The following is a 20220-nucleotide window of genomic DNA, read 5'->3' as shown; positions in this document are numbered from 1 at the left end:
CTTGCGAGTGTTCGCTTTTTTATTATTTTTATTTTGAAGAAAATGGTATTTCTGCACGAGGATTTATTATTCCAAGGCCACTCGCTTATACAAGGAAACAGCTCGAAAAAGACACGGAAATCCACTTTATTTTATAACATTATATATCATGCGATACTATTTACAAATCGTATACCTTGAAGTGAGATCAGCCTGTACCAAGGATAAGATGGGCGATATGGTTTTTTTTATATACAAATACACTTTAGTGCGTAACAGCGTATATTATATATATATATATATATATATATATATATATATATATATATATATATTGAAAAACAGTTTAATTAACGATTTCTTGCTAAAATAAATAAATTAGGGTCATAGTTATGGAGTGCCAGCTAATAAAGAACCCATTTAGCAACAACAAAGATGCTGGCAACGTCATTTTATTATACGATATTCAAGATATGAACATACAAAATGGTCATGAGTTAGTTAGACAAATACTATAATTAAAAAGTTCGCGAAAAATTAATAGTGAAGGCACCAATTCAATTGTAGATTAGAAGTATTGTATCTCAACTTTGCGGATAAATAGCCTTAGGTGTTTCAAGTCTACATTTGAGTGAGATTTAATACGCAATTGTATAATAATGCTTTCAGTAAAACGAGCAAATTGCAGTCTGTGATTATACGAAATTCATTCTATTTTTCAATTGCAAAGAAATTTCTATCGAGAATGCCTGATAACTTCTATAAAAGAGACTAAACTTGCATAGGACTTTATTTCCGTTTCCAAACAAACCTGCTAACAAATATATGGCAGAAGTGGAACAAGAATTTATCTATGGAACATTTTTCATCGATAACGAAGGGCTATCACACCAAACTTTCTGTGTTTCACTATCTTATTATAATCATGAGTATTTTCGTGTTAGGTTGTATAATAAAGAATCTTTCTTGCCCATATGAGTTATACCTACTCTGTCTAATGAACGTGTGATAAATCTTTCTCGGGTGCGTCTGTTCAATGCGAAAAATAAATAAGATTCGATATCATTTTTCTTCTTTCTGCTTTATTTTATATATACCAAGAGAGCAATAGTTAAGCTTCTTCCCAAGCACAGTAATGCGTTCTGTCAAAGAAATGCGAATCCGTCTTTTTTCGCCTGTTTTGTTAAGATTAAGAGTCCAGTTTATTTATAATAGTCAATAAGATTCGACAGTATTTTAAAATTATATTATTAAGGTATGGAAAATTTCCGTTAGATAGAAAAATAGAAAAAGGGAAACAAAGGAAGTATACTTCAGAGATCTGCTCTTTCCTTGCTTAAAAATCATTATATATATATATATATATATATATATATATATATATATATATATATATATATATATATATATATATACATGGTTGTATCAATCATATGTTGTAAACTGAATGCTTAGTAGTAAATAAACACATTTCATTAAGAAGAAAAAAAAAAAACCCCACACATATTAAGTTTGTAGGCAGCTTTTTAACCGCTTAATTGGTTTTTTCTTTATTTTTTATTATCTAATTAGTGGCCATCTTCCGTTTCGAGAATGTAATACCTTTCTGGTTCAATTAACAATCCATAGAATACTTAGTGTTTGTGGATTATGTTTAATTTTTATATCAAATTACAAGCTATAATTAAGTCATTTAAAGAGGCTATAAGTTTAAGAAGTGATAATTCGATGCTCGTATGATGCACAGGCGCTTAAGGGATTAAAGTATTTTAACAAAAGAAATTGTCAGCAACTACGCTCTAGAAGTAATACAAATCATTACAAAGACTTAAAGATTTCTTGATTAAGTTTTATTTATATATACATATAATCTAAAATAAACGCCACATTAGTCTGCGAGGAAGATTTTCTCCCTCACATCTTCTCTTAATAATAAAAAGTAACTTAGTTTAAACATATTTAATGCTTTCAATCATTCGAAACCTAGTGTAAATGATTATATGCATTAATTATCAAATAACCAATGGCTTTCGATTAACAGAAAAAGCCCTTGAACTAAAACTTTTGGTATAAATCGCGCCACAGAAGTTTAAAGCACTATTCATTTAGGATATCAAAGAATTTAAACTTTTATCATGGCACATTTTTTTCACTTAATGCAAAAAATATAAAGCGCTTTTTTTCCCAAGAATGTACAATAATATCATATTACTTGAAACACTAGTTAATCTAACATAGAATAAAGTCATTTGATATGAAAGAATAAGGAAAAAAGAAAAAAAAAAAAAAGAATAAGAAACTTTGTGCCATATGCTAAGGCATTAAAAAAATCTTACCTTGAATGTTTGCCATACTTTGAATGTTATTCGTATTGTAGTTCATGTAACCTAAAATAAAAAAATAAAAACTCAAATTAATGAAAATTCATTTAAAAACATCTATTGAAATTCATAACTTTTCATTTCAAAATTCATTCCCATTCAAAATAACACAAAAATAAAGTAAGAGCAGAATTCTGATAATTCAATATTTTACAGAAAAATTATTTTTGTTATTTTCTTCCCAACTTTTATATTTCTTGGTTTAAAACATTTTGGATTATATTTATTGTAATTTATTCATGATTTAACTATTCATTTTAATTCGTTGAAGGCAGATGGTGCCAATTGAATGATGAAATTCTTTTAATTTAGACAAACATATTAAGAAAGCCACAAGAAGTAGTTAAGTGACATAATTTATCAGCTCTTTTTAGGGTCTTTCATAAGTAAAAGTGCTTTTCTGTCCAGAAAAAATTTCTTTTATACTGATAATGCATATGAAAATATTTAATACACTGAGTATTCAAAACAATGGTACCGATAATAAAGGTTATAATTTCCTTATAAACAACAATAGGATGGAGCTAATTGGAGCAATCTCTCCGAAACTTTCCCGCATATTCTCTAATAAATATGTATTAACAACCTTATCCCATTGACGAACAACAGTTCCGAAATAATCTATAATAGGGTCTTGATTAATCACAGGGATGGTGTTAATACACAAGTACCAGAAAACTGAATATGTGTTTTGGATGCCTTTTTCCGATCAATTAAAACTAAAATTTGACACAGAATTATAGCTAGTCACAAAATCACATACTAAATTTCTTACATTTAATCGGAGCGTTTTTCAGTTATTGCATTTATATGATTGTGAAAATACAACCCCATTGATGGATTCGGTTTCAAATTTCATATATGTCTACATTTTACATTTGTGAAATGTAGATAAATCTGTGAATCAAATTTCACCTATTTAGCTCTTTTGATGGATGGATTGGCTTCCCATTGATGGATGTGGTTTCAAATTTCATATATGGCTATATTTTACATTTGTAAAATGTAGATAAATCTGTGAATCAAATTTCACCTATTTAGCTCTTTTTGTTTTGCAGCTACCGTGTTAACTTACATTTGAACAGACGGATAGACATACAGCCTGAGAGTGGATTTTGTTCAAAATTTGACAGAAATCTACAAATTTGGAGTAAAGACCATATACTAAATTTCAAAATGTGTTTTTCGGTCTCAGGATGTCAAAAACGGGAGATTGATTCATCAAAATATCGTGTTTCAATTTTTTTTTGACGATTACACCAATTTCTCTTTTTACATTTCGTATACAAGAAAATAATAACTGAACATAATACAGAGGGAAGTTTAAAGTTTTGTCTCGGTGCATAATAACTGCTCTGTGCCTTCCCTTGGTCATACGGGTAACATCTATGCAATAGTTCATTTCACTATCATGTGAAGCATTTCCTATTTGTTTCTTCGGTTTGTTCACTGTTGCATGAAGAAGAGGCGACAGAGATCACAGTGTATCCTAATGAAATGAAGAAGCAAGATAGAACTTCAATAGATTTAAATAGTCTCATGCTTGGGACAATGGAATGCAAATTTGATCAATGGCTGAAAACATGCTTTATAGTGTCTCGCGAGAAATGGATTATTGCATACATGTTACCCTAGTAACCAAATTAAGTCACATAGGGCAATCAGTACGAGCCAAAACAAAATTTTATGATCCATTCTGTTTTATTCATATTGTTTTTTTTTCCTGTTGCTGTAAACAAAACTGTTACAGCTATTTGTAATTGGTCAATTGTTTTGTAAAAATTTGTATGGGATAGAGCTATCGTATAAAAGTTTAAAGTATGTTCCCTTCTTGCTTCGTAAATACAATATTCAACTTGGGCCTTTTTATTAATTTTGAGAAAGAAAGATTTCTTCAGCGAACATTATATTTCTTCCTTACTAAATGCTGCTTTGCAATAGTTTTATGAAGTTAATTATCCGAAAGATAAATAAATAAACGTCATGAATTCTTCTTTTGGAGAAAATTTTTTCTTATTTCATAGTTTTGTATTGAAAAAAAAAATCAGTTTTACATACCAATGGCTGCGCTCTGAGAATACAATTTTTATTATTTTTTGCATGTGCAATAAAGTTAAATTGGGACAAGGTACTACTAATTTAGTTTATTAAAAAGAAAATATGGAAAATACGTAATTTTTTTTCATAATTTAAAACTTCTTCACAACAAATTTTATCTGAATTCAACTAAATTAATTGGTGTGATTCATAAAAAATAATTAACTCAAAATATCTTAAAATCTGCCAAAAACATTTTAAATGAATTAAACAGAATAATACACAGAGTTGACAATAAAATTAGCTACGTAATAACATATTTAAGTCATTCAAATAGAGTAGTCTCCTTTCACGAAGTTTTCTATTGAACGAAATTTTCGATAAAATCTTAACATCGAACGGCATTTCATATTGTTCACTCTCTATATTACGAAAAATTATTTCTATATAACACAGTTTTTTTTATGCAATGTTTCGCGACTTCACATTGGTCGAAGTTTCAGCAAAATCAACCAATCAAATCTGCTGTCTAATAATGGAAGAATTTGAAAGAATGGGAGTTGTTAAAGATAAAAACTAATTTTCTTTATGTCTACGTTTTCTTACACAGACAGTTCATTGGTAACATTCTACAGTTCATTGGTAACTGTAGAATAGCCTGCATAGCATGATATATTGAAAAGTGTTACAAAATGTGATGAAGGCACTACAATAAGAAATGGAAATGAGAATGAAGAGGAAACAAACAAAATCTACACAAGACGAAATGCTAACAACATCTGATACAATACGAAGGAGATTACGATTCCAGATGATGTGTTTCAATCTTAAAAAAAGTGCGATTTTTTTGATAAAAAAACATGTTATTAGTAATAAGCCTGTACAAAACAAGAATGTAGATTTTTTTATAGTTAAGAATATAAATTAAATTCAATACAATGGACCGATAAAATTTCAGTCTTCATTTTTGTAACTTAACCCTTTCTAGGGCCTTGGGAAGTATGCTTCCCACCAAATTTATCAATCTTTGTATGAAATTATGTAGGTTAGCATAAGTTCAGACACATTTTTTTAGAAAGACAGAAACTTAGATGCTTCAGTTCTTTATCTCACACAAAATGATGCGTCTTGATTTGTTACTTAATTATTAATTAACCAAATTAATTAATGAATCAAATTAAATTTATCTAATAAGCTAAATGAATCCCTTTTCTTATTCTAATTTCAAGCCTAAAAATATTTTAACATAATATGACTAGAAAAAATGGCCCTTTAAAGGGTTAATTCATATATTTCTGTTTAACGAATTTTCTTAACTTAAGTAGAACTTAAGTTAAGTAGAAGTTTCTTTAACTTAAGCCCTGTCAAACAAAGACTTCGGTGGATTTACTGAAACGTACATCATAATAAATCCCTGCAAGATTTCAGAAGAAAATTATAATACACGAGAAGACAAAAGCTCAGAGAAAATACCAATAATGCGATATGTCGCGTCAAAATGATGAAATTTGAGTTAGAATCCAAAGGCAATAATTCAATAATCTGTTATCAAAAATTATTTTAAGAACTAATCCACAACATACCCTAATCGTAACAACGCCTGGCATATTAAATAAGGTCCAGACAGACCTAATATGGACAGGATAAGACAGATGGACTTGATATGAACTGGATAAGGCTCAGACTTTCTTGTTTCATCAAGTGACATCACTACGAGAGATTACTCATTCTCAGCTGTGAAGTTCTAAAGCGGATAAATTGTGCCCCCTCTGTTTACCGAGGGAGAATGGATTTATTTGACTTTTGATATGTACAAAATGTCAGGGCTTATCGGTTTCAGGATCGGGCCATCAAAATCAGATGGCAGATATAAGTTTGGAGAGCTTACTAGAAGAGCGTTGGGAAATGATTCTTTCTCAGATTAATATTTTTTTAACGTCTTATGTCAAAATGCTCTGACACAACCATATCGCTATGATCCATACAGGTTTGCGGGTCCCCTTAATACAGAACAAATTTAGTGCAATATATTATTATGGCATTGCATTGAATTATATTATATTTCTATGGCGTTGTATATAAATAGTAATTCATTTATTGAATATAAATAACGATTAAATACATCCCGATGTAGGAGTGTCATCTTACAAGTAAAAAAAGAAATTATTTTAATATTTTTTTGTTTGTTTTTTTACTTTTTGGAGATGTTAACGTAATTTAGAAATAGTTATTAGAATCTTTACTAATTTATAAATGATAAAAACTAGAATGAAAAATACCTGGAGTACAATAAAACTGGATAAATGAACATGGTAATGTGCAGCATGAGTGAAAATATAAAGGAATTATAAAAATTAGTTACTTGAGGTTAAAGGATAAAATATAAAATATGAATAACATACAAGGTGTATTAAATGATGCCCTTAAAATTGATAAGGTTAATCTAATTGGAATAGTTCTCCATGATCAATTAGGAATCTAATCATGTTTATGATTCTTTTTTTGGAAGATGAATTATTAAGGACTCTTTTCTACCAAAGACTTTCTAGCGAAGATGAAGGTTTTCTGAGTTGCCATGAAAGTATTTACAAGGATTGGGAATTTAATAAAAGTAACCATAAAATTATATCTGATGCAACAAAGGCATTAGCTTGGAATGTTTAGCCCTCCAATGCAATCACCAGCATTGTGTACAAAGTGTGTCCAACAATATGGAAGTCATAGAATATCTGAAGCAGTACCAATTCTCTTAATGGTGCGAATAGGACGATTTATCTCTGGAATAGTTCAGTGACTAATATCACAATGTAGTTCCTTCTTTGGATTCAAATCAGAATCGCAAAAGTTTTATTACGGGTAGAACAATTCTCATTCTCACCAAGGAAAATAATTAGTCACGAATTGCTACCCAGCTGTTCTACAGATAATAAAAACAACGGATCGCTCAATCTAAACCATCAACAAATCTCATGCTTCAAATATTTAAGATTTTCTCATCAATGGAAACACATTTTATACAACGTTAATGATTATATGAAAGGACTATAAAACAATTAAAACTAATAATGTTATCACTATTTAATTTTCAGCTGTTTCAAATGAACCATTTCTCTACGAAATCTCCTGAATTTTCAAAAACTTTACAATCAAGTAGAAATTTACGTGGAGTATCACTACTCCCTATAAAATAAAAGTAAACGGCACCAATAATATTTGATGAATAAATTTGAACAAAAAAATCGCCTTTCATTTAAAAAAAACATTTACTTAAAACCAAAATTGAGGTATTAGGTCTCGAATAAGCGATCCACTTTACATGCAAAAATGCCAAAGCTAGTCTTTCCGATACGAAAAAAGTACAGTTTCAATGATTAAAAAAATTATAATTTACTGAAATCCTACGATCAAGAGATTTCTTACTATGATCTTCATGACAGTGTAGTAAAAAAAAATTTCCATCAAAAATATATACTTTATAAGCTATATAAAAGATACCGTTTCAATGAGGTGCTTCATAAAAAATTTAACAGTACCATCAAGCTATTAGACCACTGTACAAGACGCTTTCCATTGAGGTGCATAATTAAAACACTATGCCATTCACTACTTGTCCCATGCCGTTAATATAAACACTCCAAAAGATATCAGTCAAAGAAGTACTTGAATTATAAGCATCCACTTAGCGTGCAGAAATTTCTAATCAATAAAACAATGCGTGATGCGAATTTCACGTGATGTTTCGTGATTTGTACAATTTCAGATTACGAATTTCAATTTAGAGGGGAAATAAGATGCTAAGCGTGAGAAATGGAACTTAAAATTTGGTCTTGAGATAAAGGAAACTAAAGAATTTTGATTCCAGGTGCTCCAAATACCATGACGATAAAAGCTTTCTCTTGTCCGGCCATACTAAAACAGGGTTTCTTATCGATTTTCAAGAAGAGATCGTGCAAATCCTGGAAAACAGAGAAAGTAGCTAGAACGTGGTTTAGGTAGACGGTGATCGGTAAAATTGTTTATCTATAGAATTACACAATGTACAGGTCACGAAACAAAATGCGTGCGCGTAGTGACGGGGGGGGGGGGGCAAAACCCCCGTAAGAGATATTTATCAGAAAAAATATATAGGGATATTAATTTCCATACAGAACCAATTACTGAACCAAAACTTAGAATAGAACTGGAAATCAAAATCAGAATAATATTTTATAATTATTTTATCCCCATACAACAATCATAATATTTTTAGGAGGACAAATTGAAGATTAGTATATTGAAGGATTCAGTGCTATTTTAACTTAAGATAACACCCCAAGAAAATCTTTACCTTTTCAAGACCTGTATAAGTTTTTAGCGCCCCTAAACATAGAAAAAGATTCATGCACTTCTTAGCACTAAGCAATTATATGTTTACATGAAAGTCGAACATTTTAACCGAAATAAAAATGGTATAAAGATTATTAATTTTAAAATTAACTAAACATTTTAATTGCGCAATAATGAAAACATTTTTAATTACATTCATTCATTTGCATTTTAAGCGTCCATAATTTATTGACATATTTAGTAATAAATTTACAGTCGCAATTAAATATATATTGCAATCCAGTTGCTATTATGGAAAACAGATGAGATTCATGGAAAACTGTTTGTTATTATACAAGTCCACAATTACCAATAGTAATTCAGCGACTTCTACAAAAACGCAAATAATATTTTGTTTTGCTTTGTAAAAAACAATTACTTTCACCTTCAATTAAAAATTATGATTACTTGTAGTTAAAAATTTACTGCTGATGCTAAGTATTATTTTTTTTTGTTTTTTTTTTCTATTTATCTAGAACATTTTTATTTATTTTATCATAATACAAACAGGGTCATGATAATAATCTTATATAAGAGTGTTCAGAATTGAACGAAATGACAAATAGGTAAAAGGCAGTTTTCAACTTTTTTTAACGATGTTTTTTTTTTTAATTTTCTGAATTTTTGACCATTTCAAAACTTTATACGAAATGCTCTATATTGGTTTAAAAACCACAAATAAATTTCATCTATCTAACTCAAAGCGTATTTGAGTTATCATGCTCACATAGATAAAAATAATTTCAAAAAAGTGTTTTTCTGACTCAGAGAGCTCTAGAACATGGAAGTTTATCAAAATCTCGAGTTCAAATTTTTTGACGATCATAATAATTTCTCGTTGTATTCTTCTCATAAGAGGAAGTAAAAATCTTTTTGCGTATAAGCTTAGGCGCAAAAGATTCGGAAGATAAAATAGGACGGGAAGCTCTTCAAAAAATCATTGTACCTTATATTCTTGAAGAGATTTCTACAAGGATTCAAACTTGTTCTGCTACTGGATAACAATGATGTAACGAGTTGTCAAGTTTTGTGATCCTACAACTTCAATGTCACTGCATTCAATGCGCAATATTCATGCAAAATGTGCACTTCTTAATGTAACTAGAGCTAATCGAAAATTGTTGCGACAAACTTTCACAGATAACCGACCAGGTTATCAATCAACATTTTGCAACAGCTTAGTAAGATCACATTCTATGAGACTTCTTGTTCTGGGACTTCTTAAAAGACCAGATTTATCATGAAAATATGCGTCTATTTTTAATTTCACAAAATTTTTTACAAATATTTGTATTATTTTTTTCCCCATTTAAATGGTAAGCGCATCATCTGAAATAAACGTCGTTCAAATTTCAAATAATTTGGCCAAATAGAATAAAATTTAATTTGAACAATCAAATACTTTTGAGACATTCAACTCATAGATTAACTCTTATATTCCAATTCTTGTTTTAAGCTACTTGATGTGGCCTGTCATTGTCAGAGATAAACCGAAAGCCATGGCATTCACTTGAGAAAACATTCTTTAGAGGTATTTTCCTCACACTTTCATTGGAAATTTCATTTTCATCCACCATTTTCCTCTGGCACGTCAATACAGTTTTTCAAAAACAGATGTTCTATCGCAATTTTAGGAAGAAAAAAAAAAAGCAGGGAGAACTCAAAATTCTTTTATCACTTTCAATTGAAAATCTTCGTGGAATTTTTTATATTATGTAACAGCGATGGAAAAGTCTTTAAATGTTTTGTCCTCCTTCGAATAGCCAAGCTAGGCTGACACAATTCAAAATAAAGGGAAAATTTCAGCGCTTAAAAAAACGTCAATGTTCCATTTCGTTTCGAAATCAGAGCTGTCAGTTCGGAGTTTTATTTCGTAAAGCCTAGACTAAGAAAATAAAGAAGCCAACATATGGAAGTGAAATCTCATTGCTTTACCCGGAAACATAATCATCTGCTAGGAATGGTGTGGGTGAATAGCAAAACTTATCAAATATGTGATTGAGCACATAGGTATTCCTTAGATTTATTCGAAAAAATAAAATATGAAGAGAGAGACAGGGATTTAAGGGTGTTGGTAAGGGGCGTCTATATTTACGACGCGAGAGGAAGTATATGACAAAGGGACTTTAATTTGTCATGAATGATGTCTGGAGGCGGAGAAAACATTCTTTTCTGAAGGAAGTCGTAAAATGTCCAATCTATCGTAATAACTATTTTATTGGGTTTCTTTCTCTCCCCCCCCCCCCTCCCTTTTTGGTGATAATTGAAAGCGAATAGATTTTATTATTTGAAAAACAAGATTATATATGTTCTAATATCATTCTTTGACATCATTGGAAGGTGTAAAGAAATTGCCGTACAGCGTCAATAATCTCCTACGCATTTTATATATAAGCTTTTGCACCAATGGTGAGGATCGGTTTGTTTCCAAGAAAAAACTGGTAACCTCCTTCTAGGGCCGGATTATCAGACAGGCAAAATAAACAACAGCACAAGGGTTCCATACAACACAGAAACATGGAGATTTTTTTGTGGAATTCGCATATTTTGTGGTAAATCATATTTAATTTTGTGGTTTCACTTTGCTTTACCATGACAGTATATTCAAACTTATTCATATTAAAACCAAGTATCATTTAAATTCAAAAACAGCATTCTTACAATTATTATTATTTTTTTTTTTTCAAGCTTGCAAGTCAGTGCGGCTTAGTTTTTTTCATTTTTCCCCCCCTGTTTTCGATAGGAAGGCGGGACGGTAAACTTTGTGTTATAATATTTGGATTCTGTTAAAAAAATTCGTAATTTTTTTACCATTTTGCACAAAATTACTTTAAATGGAACTCCTAAGGAAATAACGATCACTTAAATGTTTCATCATTTCAACTAGTTTTTATTTATTACTGAAAGGCTGCTAAAATAAGGATTGAACTAAAATCAATAAGAATATTTGGCCTTAAGTTAAAGAGGAGAAAGCCCAAAATCTATATTACCTAAAGACCCTTACTTAAGCAGGGCCTGCCCCTTCCTTTTAGCATAACTTTTGGAGAAGAGCAACTTTTTCACGCTAAAAAAAGTGTTAACGAAGTAGAATCCACAGCATTTCTTACTAATATTCTATAAACTTTGAATTAAATGGTTCAAAAGTGATAGAGTAGAAATGTAATTAGGGGAAGGGGAAAGAAGAGAAGTTTAAGTGAGCCAGAGAACTTATTTCTAGATTTAATGAACTTAGTTCTAGATGAACTCAGCTCTTAGTTCAAAACAGATGATAGAAAGACAGTGCGTAAATATTGTGTATAAATGAAATTTTTGCCTTAAAAATAATATATACATTAAAAAATTGTTTGATTATGGGCGCGTTGGGATTCTATTCAGCGATAATATTAACACGTTGCTGGACAGTACGCCCACAGGCGTCAAGCTCATGAAAATGATACGATAGAACACCTTACGTGTAAATGGCTTAATTCGTTCTGTCATATCACATAATTTTATAATTAGGCGTTGTGACGCTCCACCTATAGGCAATGTATGAAATTTAGTAGTGTCGCAGCAGGCACTGCCACCTAAGTTGTACTGTCCATCAAAGTGTTAATTATAATTTTACTTTTTAGCAAATCACATTTACAACATGTAGCTTGCAACAGCTAGTTTGATATATGATAAATATTTATTACAAAGGTTAAAGTTATGTTTGAAATACTCCAGCATTTGCTCAAAAATACTGAATTATAACCATAATTCTAATGAAAATTTTGTGGCACTTAATCAAGCAGTTAATTTTACAATAGCTTGCAACAGCTTGTTTGATATATGATAACAAATATTTATTGCAAAGTTAAAAATTATGTTTTAAGAACTCTGACATTTACTCACAAATACTGCTGTATAACGATAATATTAATGAAAATTTTGTGGCACTTAATTAAGCAGTTAATTTACATTAGTAAAAAATATGTAAACAATATCTCCCCTAATCAAAAATAATTATCGCCACAAATCCTTATGAGAATTAATGATACGAATTATAATTCGCCTTTATAAACGCACAAAAGGCCGATTTATGTAATCATTTCAGATTGCATATTTTCGAGAAAACATGTTATTAGAAATGTTTCGAATGAACTTTAGAATATGAAAGATAATTCAGAACTCTAATCTAAGATTTGTTATCACAAATGCATTCCTTCAAAGTTACTGAACTGATCTTAGTTTCTAATGTTTGTGCACGGGCGTAAACAATTAATGCATATAAATAAAAATATCAGATCACAATCTTATCCAATAACTTACGAATAAATAAATAATAAGAAGATACTGCGATCTAATGAAGAAAGAAAAACAATTTTAGCTCAACGTTTCGACACTGCAATGGAGCATGGGAAACAGAGAGATAATTTTTAATTGTTTCGTATTATTGCGCTGTTTCATATTTTCTCCTATACGAAGTAAACAAGGAGAAAGTTAGGCAATCATTAAAAAAATACAACGTCAAGTTTTTGATGAATCTCCACGTTCAAGATTTTCCTGATTACGAAAATCACAATTTTGAAATTAGATCTGTCTGTTTATGAACACGGTTAATCAAAAACTCATTGAGCAAAACGGGTGAAATTTGGTATATGGTCTTTATACCGAATTTGTGGATTTTTATCAAATTTTGAACAAAATCTGTTAGCCCATGATAACAGAATATCTATGAAATGGAAACCGCAAATACGGATACAATTCAGTAATTTTTTATTGGATTATGTTATTTTTATTTTATATCGACAATGCTATAGAGAGGTGTAAAATTGAATTTACTGTCCTGAATTTTTATTCACAGAATTCTTTTTTTTTTTTACATTTAAAATAACTTTAATTTAAAGAAAAACTAAGCACATACATAAGTGTCAGCATCTTTAGTTAAGAACAAAGCCCGGAGAGAATCTATGACTTACTTCTTCCGATTGAAAGCCTTCAGCCACGCAATACCTTAACGCATTAAGAAGCTAGTGGGCTTCAAAATGGACAGATATTCTAACAAATCAGTCAGCAGTTAAAGGGTTAAAATGAAATTGAGATTAGCTTTTTGTTATATAAAATGCATTTGCAAGAATAGAATGATAATTTAAACTTCAAAAGGAATTCCATTAATCTGTTCCATAAATTAATCTTCCATTAATTTGATATTCAGACGATCATGAAGAAAAAAGTCATTGATCAATAGCTCGAAATAAAACCAGAAGAATAGATTAATAGATTTTAAATGTTTTAAATATTGCTAATAAATAACCTTCATTCTATACATGTCTTTATTTTAATTTTTACATTTTATGAATTTTTTAAAAATATTTCTCTAATTGTCTAAATCTTAATTAATGTGAGTAAGTAAAAAAGGCAACAAAAAACAATTGATAAAATTTATTTTAAATTCTTAATAAAAACTGAATGAAAATACACAATTTCTTCCTTAACTTTTTTTATGAAAAATAATTTTCATCAAGTAAAAAAAAAATCTAATTACTCATTAACTAAGTGAATATAAATAAAAAAAAAGGATGCAATTTAAGTTATGCAGAACAAGTTATAACATATAAAAGAAGATCATGCATGAACCGCCATCCCCACCTTCCGTTACACAGTTCATAGAATCAAAAATTGTTGCAAATGGACAATTTTGGTGGTAAAAATCCTTTACAAAATTTCATCAGACTAATTCCTTTCATTGCTGATCTATCGGGTTTTCAGACAAACAGATACAATTCCAAGAATGTGTTTCCAACCAACATAGCCACTATAATCACATGTAATTATCTGCCAAGTACAACTTTTGCGATCTAAATAAATTCAATAAAAAAAATTTTAAACACAATTTTATAGGTATACTAAAAAGAAGAAATTTTTGGAACTATTTTCTCTTTATTTCTAATTATTGAACCAATTTGTTTCCAGATTAAACCAATTTGCACTACCAGATCGGGCCACACGTATAGAATCAAAATTTAATTCAATTAATCTATAAACTGATAATTTTCTGAAAATAATTTAAATAGTTCAATAGTTTATTGCCATACAAAACCCATTAATGTATAAAATTTCAATATTTTAGCACATTGGGAAATGAATTAAAAATAAATAAAATTAAATCGTTACAACCATGAAACAAGATAAATAAAAATGCATAAAAACGGTGGGAACGTTATGTTTTTGTTTTTTTCATGAATATCTTATTTAATAGGTTGCAAATCTAGTGTATTGTACAAAACGATAGTTATACGATCAAAATCTGAAACCAACAGTATAACTTAAAAGTATTTTTTTAAATAATGTAATCACAAAAAATATATTCGAAACGCCAATTTATGATAGAAAAAACAGAAGGATCGAATGCTTTTAAGATGCCACTTTTAAAGTATTAGACAAATTGACAGTTTTTCCATTGGTGGGCGATTTAATTGGGAGTAATGCCTTCTTAATGAAAAAAGTAAAAGTGAAAAATAAATCTCATTTTAGCTTCCATCGAAAAGTATCGGAATTCTCCGGAGTCCAAACCTGTCCAACTGATGCTACACACCCGGAAGTAATCTGCAAGAATTCGTTAATCGATAATGCGGACAGCCTCCTCAGCATACTCCAATAATCTTCCGGAGCATTCGACTGCGGGATCTGGACAGGTAACGATCGACATATTTCATCCCCTCCCCCTCCGACAAGCACGAGATGGAAGATGTGAATGGAGCGTTTTGCACAAAGGTATGTATGGGGGAGGAGGGCTAACAACTTCCAAAGAAGAATTTAGGGGGGTGTATGCCTTAACAAGAGGAGATAAAAACAAAGAATGTGCACTTTAGTTCAGTTCTCAAGAAACAGTATCCATTTTAATCCACTTTTTAAGAAATAGCAATATGAAGTGTCTGATATTGAAAAATTTAACTTAACAGGCATTTTGGGACAAAAGTTGATGCGTTAACAATATCAAAGAAGCATTTGGATGAGGTTACAAGAGAGTGTGAATCTGAGAATAATAATAATAAAAATAAACAAATGACCAAAAGTTTTGCGTAATTTTGAAGTAGCGGAAAACATTTTAGACAACACCCCAAGTGCGTTTATACTGAAACAATAGAATATTGCTGAGAAAAATGGTGATGTAAAAAGCACCCAGAAAAGAATTTTGGAGCGTGGGAATGGAACTACAATGCATAAATCCTCTAAAATAAATTTAAAAAGCCGAACAATTCTGCGTAATTTTGAAGCAACATAACATTTTAAGCACTACCCAACTTCTTATTACTGTACTCTTTGGTACAATGAAGCATTTTAGAGAGAGGTGGAAGTGTTAATAACTCCAAAAAATAATTTTGCAGAGATGTGCTAATCTAGAACAATAGAATCAAACTGAGAATTCTCACGCAGTAGAGTTTCGAATATTATAAAAGTGTAGAACTCGTATTTTCCTAATAATTTCTTTAGAAGTTTTGAGCTTCTGTACTATTCTGTACAATTTAGACCATTGTTTCCGTATTCAAAAATTACATTCTTATACCTAGATTTAAAAAATTCAGCAAAAGGCATAGGCATTTTTGGTTTATTGTTGAAAAATTTATTTATATCTAATAAACTATTAATCCAAATATCTAAAGTCATTAAACCGCGACAAGCATTAATTTTCTTCTGACGTTTAATGTACATTTTAATGTGTACCATATTTTGAATGTTTGGCGACAATGGACAATTGCAATGTTAGTTTCAAGCATAATTACTTGAATTTTCGAAAAACTGATTTTAAAAAAGTCACTCCAGTTATCAAGTAATTGGTTAATTCGTGAAATTCCAAATGGTACAAGACCAGATTTGTCCCTTCTGTGCCAAACACAAGATAATTATGTAATTAGCAATAACAAGTTTTCATTTCAAAAATACTAACCAACAAGAATTTATTTATTCAAAGTTTGAACAAATATTAAAAATTCTATCAAATAAGTATAGTTTAGTTAAATTTATGTCCTGGTTTGGAGCAACACGACAGCTATTTTGAGACGGAATTCGCAATTTTGAACAATGGTCAGATGACACTATCAAATAAGAATACGCAAAAAACTTTAGAAATGCATAAATGAAACCCAATGTTCATATAAAGCAATTTGAAATATGGTTAGTCAATATAGTTCAATTTCACAATTGTCGAAATTAAACAAGTGGGCGTAGTAAGCGATATGAAAAATAGAACTTTTGGAGTCAAAAATAAAGATTAACATACTAAAGTTGTCTAACAATTACCTGTATTCTCTAGTTAATAACAAACGTATCACGAATGGCTTACAAAATTATTTTTTATTTGTAATTTCGATATTTTCACGAAATGTTATGTTTATTGTTAATAAGAGATTGAAGTTGAAAAATCAGCTGAGTGTTTGCTTTCTCAATGTCTATTTCAACATAACAAATTTAATTAATACAATTTAAACATTACGTAAACTAATAAAAGATTAAAATTTAAAAATTAGTCCAAAATCAATTGCATTATTTCAATATTTAACAACAAATTTCAAAAGAAAGAAAGTTTACAAACAGAAAGATTGCCATGTCACAAAAAGAAAGAGATGTCCGAATATTTTTGCTTTTAATTTGTCAAGAGTAATGTGCAGATTTTAGCTCCACATCTTTGAATTTCAAAATGCTTAAAAAATTAATTGTTATTGAAATAAAAAGAGTACGAAACAGTTTTTCGCAAGTTAACACCCAACAAACTGCAGAAGGTCGCATCAAAATCAATAGACAATCGATTATTAATGAGCATTTTGATGTTCCAAAAACTGGAATTCAAATACCGGTTCTGAAGCAAGTTAACGTATTTGTAGATCACATTCTACAGAACAAAATATGTTGAAAGGTTTATAATAGATTGCATTGTTTAACAGGATTTGAAAGAAGTTTTCACAACTTCCAAAATTCACTTAAACAATACTTTATTTAATACTGAGATTTCAATGAACTAGATTTTTTAAAAATTTATTTTATTATTTTATTTCAACTCGTCTGAAAACTGTAGTCTAAAGATCGATATCTACAATATCTGGTTTTACCCAATAATTCCTTAATCACTGAGCACATATTATAAGTACACATAATTACTGACATGGTGAAGGTGAATATTAATTCTTGCACGTGAAATTGTAAAAAATGAGATTTCTTTCATAATGAACTTCATTAATAATTAAGAGATAAAATTTAATCAGGCACATAACTGTTGATTAATATGTCTGACTAACGCGAATGAGATTTTTTCCCTTTTGGAATCAAATATTTGAATATTATCGATACAATTCAAATATATATCGATACACTTTCAATTCTTATGTTGTTTTTTCAAAATTATCAGTAAATATATGAGCTCTTTTCCAAATGTCAACACATTAATAATTATGAAAGATCTAATTGTCCGATACCTATTTTTGGTTTCATTTACAGGGAGAAAAATAAAAGTTTGAATATGTATGTGTGTGTGTGTGTGTGTGTGTGTGTGTGTGTGTGTGTGTGTGTGTGTGTGTGTTGAATATTTACATAGATACATATTTATTAAAGTAATAACTTCTTTACTGAAGGTCAATATATTAATATAAAAGAGCCTATTTTTCCTATAGCTTTTTTCAGATTTATGCAAAATATAGCAAAATGAGAAACCTTTTTAAAAACCTTTTAAATTAGAATTTAATTTACTCGATGACTACAAAGACCTAAATGCATGTAAAATTGTTTAAAATTAAGAAGTAATAGACATATTTTAATTAAAATAGTGGGAGGTGAAAAAACAGGAAAAATGTAACTTGGTGGAAACTAGGGTTTATACAAAAACCGACTTTTTAATAAACCGGTTTTCGAATTCAATATTTCCAAAAAAAAAAAAAAAAAAAAAAAAGGTTTTTGAATTTTTGTCGAAAAATGGAATAGGGGAAAATATTTAATTTAATTTATATACAATAACAAAAAACGAAATCAATATCAAAGTAAAATTATTTCAAAAAAATTAAGGATTACAAATACATATTACTTAAACAAAATAACGAAAACACAAAGAAAAATTTCAAATAATATTCATATTATTTTCCCTAATTTTAATTTCGCCTAAGAAAATAGGATTTTAAAAAACATAAAATATCCACTGAAAGGTGGCTAAGTCTTGTTCTTATTTTGTACACAATATTGCTTACAATCGAAAATACTCGTTCACTAGCTACTGAGCTTGGTTTTATAGTTTTCATGGCATCAAATAACAAATCTAAGTTTTTTTATTATTTTATTCATTGCCTCAAATAATGAAAATTCAGCTTTAAGTGTCTTTGGATTTGTAAGTTTTTCTTCAGAGTCTTCTAGAAACTTATGAATTCATTTATGAATTAATTCATCATTAAACTTATGAATTCATGGCTTCTTTTAAAAAAGCATTACTCTGATGAGTAGTTTCTTCGATTTTCTCTTCATCAGAATCGGTTTCCACATAAGAATTAGGAAATACTCTAGACAATATCTTTCCAGATAATAATTTTGTAATTTGTTTACAGTAATAATTTGGGTTTTTGAAGCTGAAGAAAGTACATTAGATTTCTTCGCTGAACTAGAAATATTTTGTGGATTTCGCAAATACAGCAGACGAGTTGCTGATTCTACTTAACTTCTTTTTTTTGAATTCGTTCTTCTAAAGCACATAATAATTTCCAATTTATTTCAGTGTTTAAATTATTTAGTTCATTTAACAGAAATTCAAATATACCTTCACTTGTTAATAAATTGGCATCTCGTCGCCCTAAGCCTTCAGCTGCTACACGAATCGGTCCCAACATTCAACATTTTTTTTTTTTTTTTTTGAAGAACAGAAATATCTACCGGAAAAACGGTTTTCTTAATTTATAAACCGGTTTTCAAATGTGATAAATTTACTTAAAAAAACCAGTTTTTAAAACCGGGTATGAAAAACCGACAAACCCTAGTGGAAACAATATCCCTAATATAATGGACATGGCAGACTGCTAAATTAACACAAAAGTAGAAGCTACAAAATATTTTGAACCGAGCTTGAGCTTTTTAAAAAAACTTTATTAAATCAATAACGTTGTCTTGCAGTCTTTTTTTACACAAATTCATAATATTAGAATAAGAAAAAAAATTAAATAGCCTACCCACACACAAAAAGAGAATTTTCATAGTTCATTAATTAACGTTTTTTACAAGAAAACTCATATCAGATTTAAGAATTGCTACGTGACTGCGTTTTAAGAAACGACGTTAATTATATTTTCTCACGTGAGCTAATTATTTCCCTACGCATTTTGGGAGGTATAAACAGTTTCCTCCGATTTACATACTCATTTTTACACCATAATTTCAAAGTTCCAGATCGAGAAAGAAGTCAGTATAGAATTTATTATATGGATCATCCTGATTTTAAGTTAACTACATTTTAACAGTTGGTTCG

General features: G+C 29.5%; 1 protein-coding gene across 3 annotated transcripts in view; it reads right to left on the bottom strand.

The window, feature by feature from the left end:
• The window catches only part of LOC129960678 (cytoplasmic polyadenylation element-binding protein 2-like), a 92577-nt gene that overhangs the window by 32946 nt on the left and 39411 nt on the right, over positions 1-20220 (bottom strand). For all 3 annotated transcript variants that reach the window (XM_056074243.1, XM_056074244.1, XM_056074245.1), the window contains exon 3: positions 2316-2366. In XM_056074243.1, the coding sequence (XP_055930218.1) occupies positions 2316-2366 (51 nt within the window). The remainder of the gene's footprint in view (positions 1-2315; positions 2367-20220) is intronic.

This window comes from Argiope bruennichi, chromosome X2 (assembly GCF_947563725.1).
Source record: "Argiope bruennichi chromosome X2, qqArgBrue1.1, whole genome shotgun sequence".
Lineage (NCBI taxonomy): Eukaryota > Metazoa > Arthropoda > Arachnida > Araneae > Araneidae > Argiope > Argiope bruennichi.
Note: the sequence above shows the minus strand (reverse complement) of the source record. Positions and strands in the feature narration are given on the sequence as shown.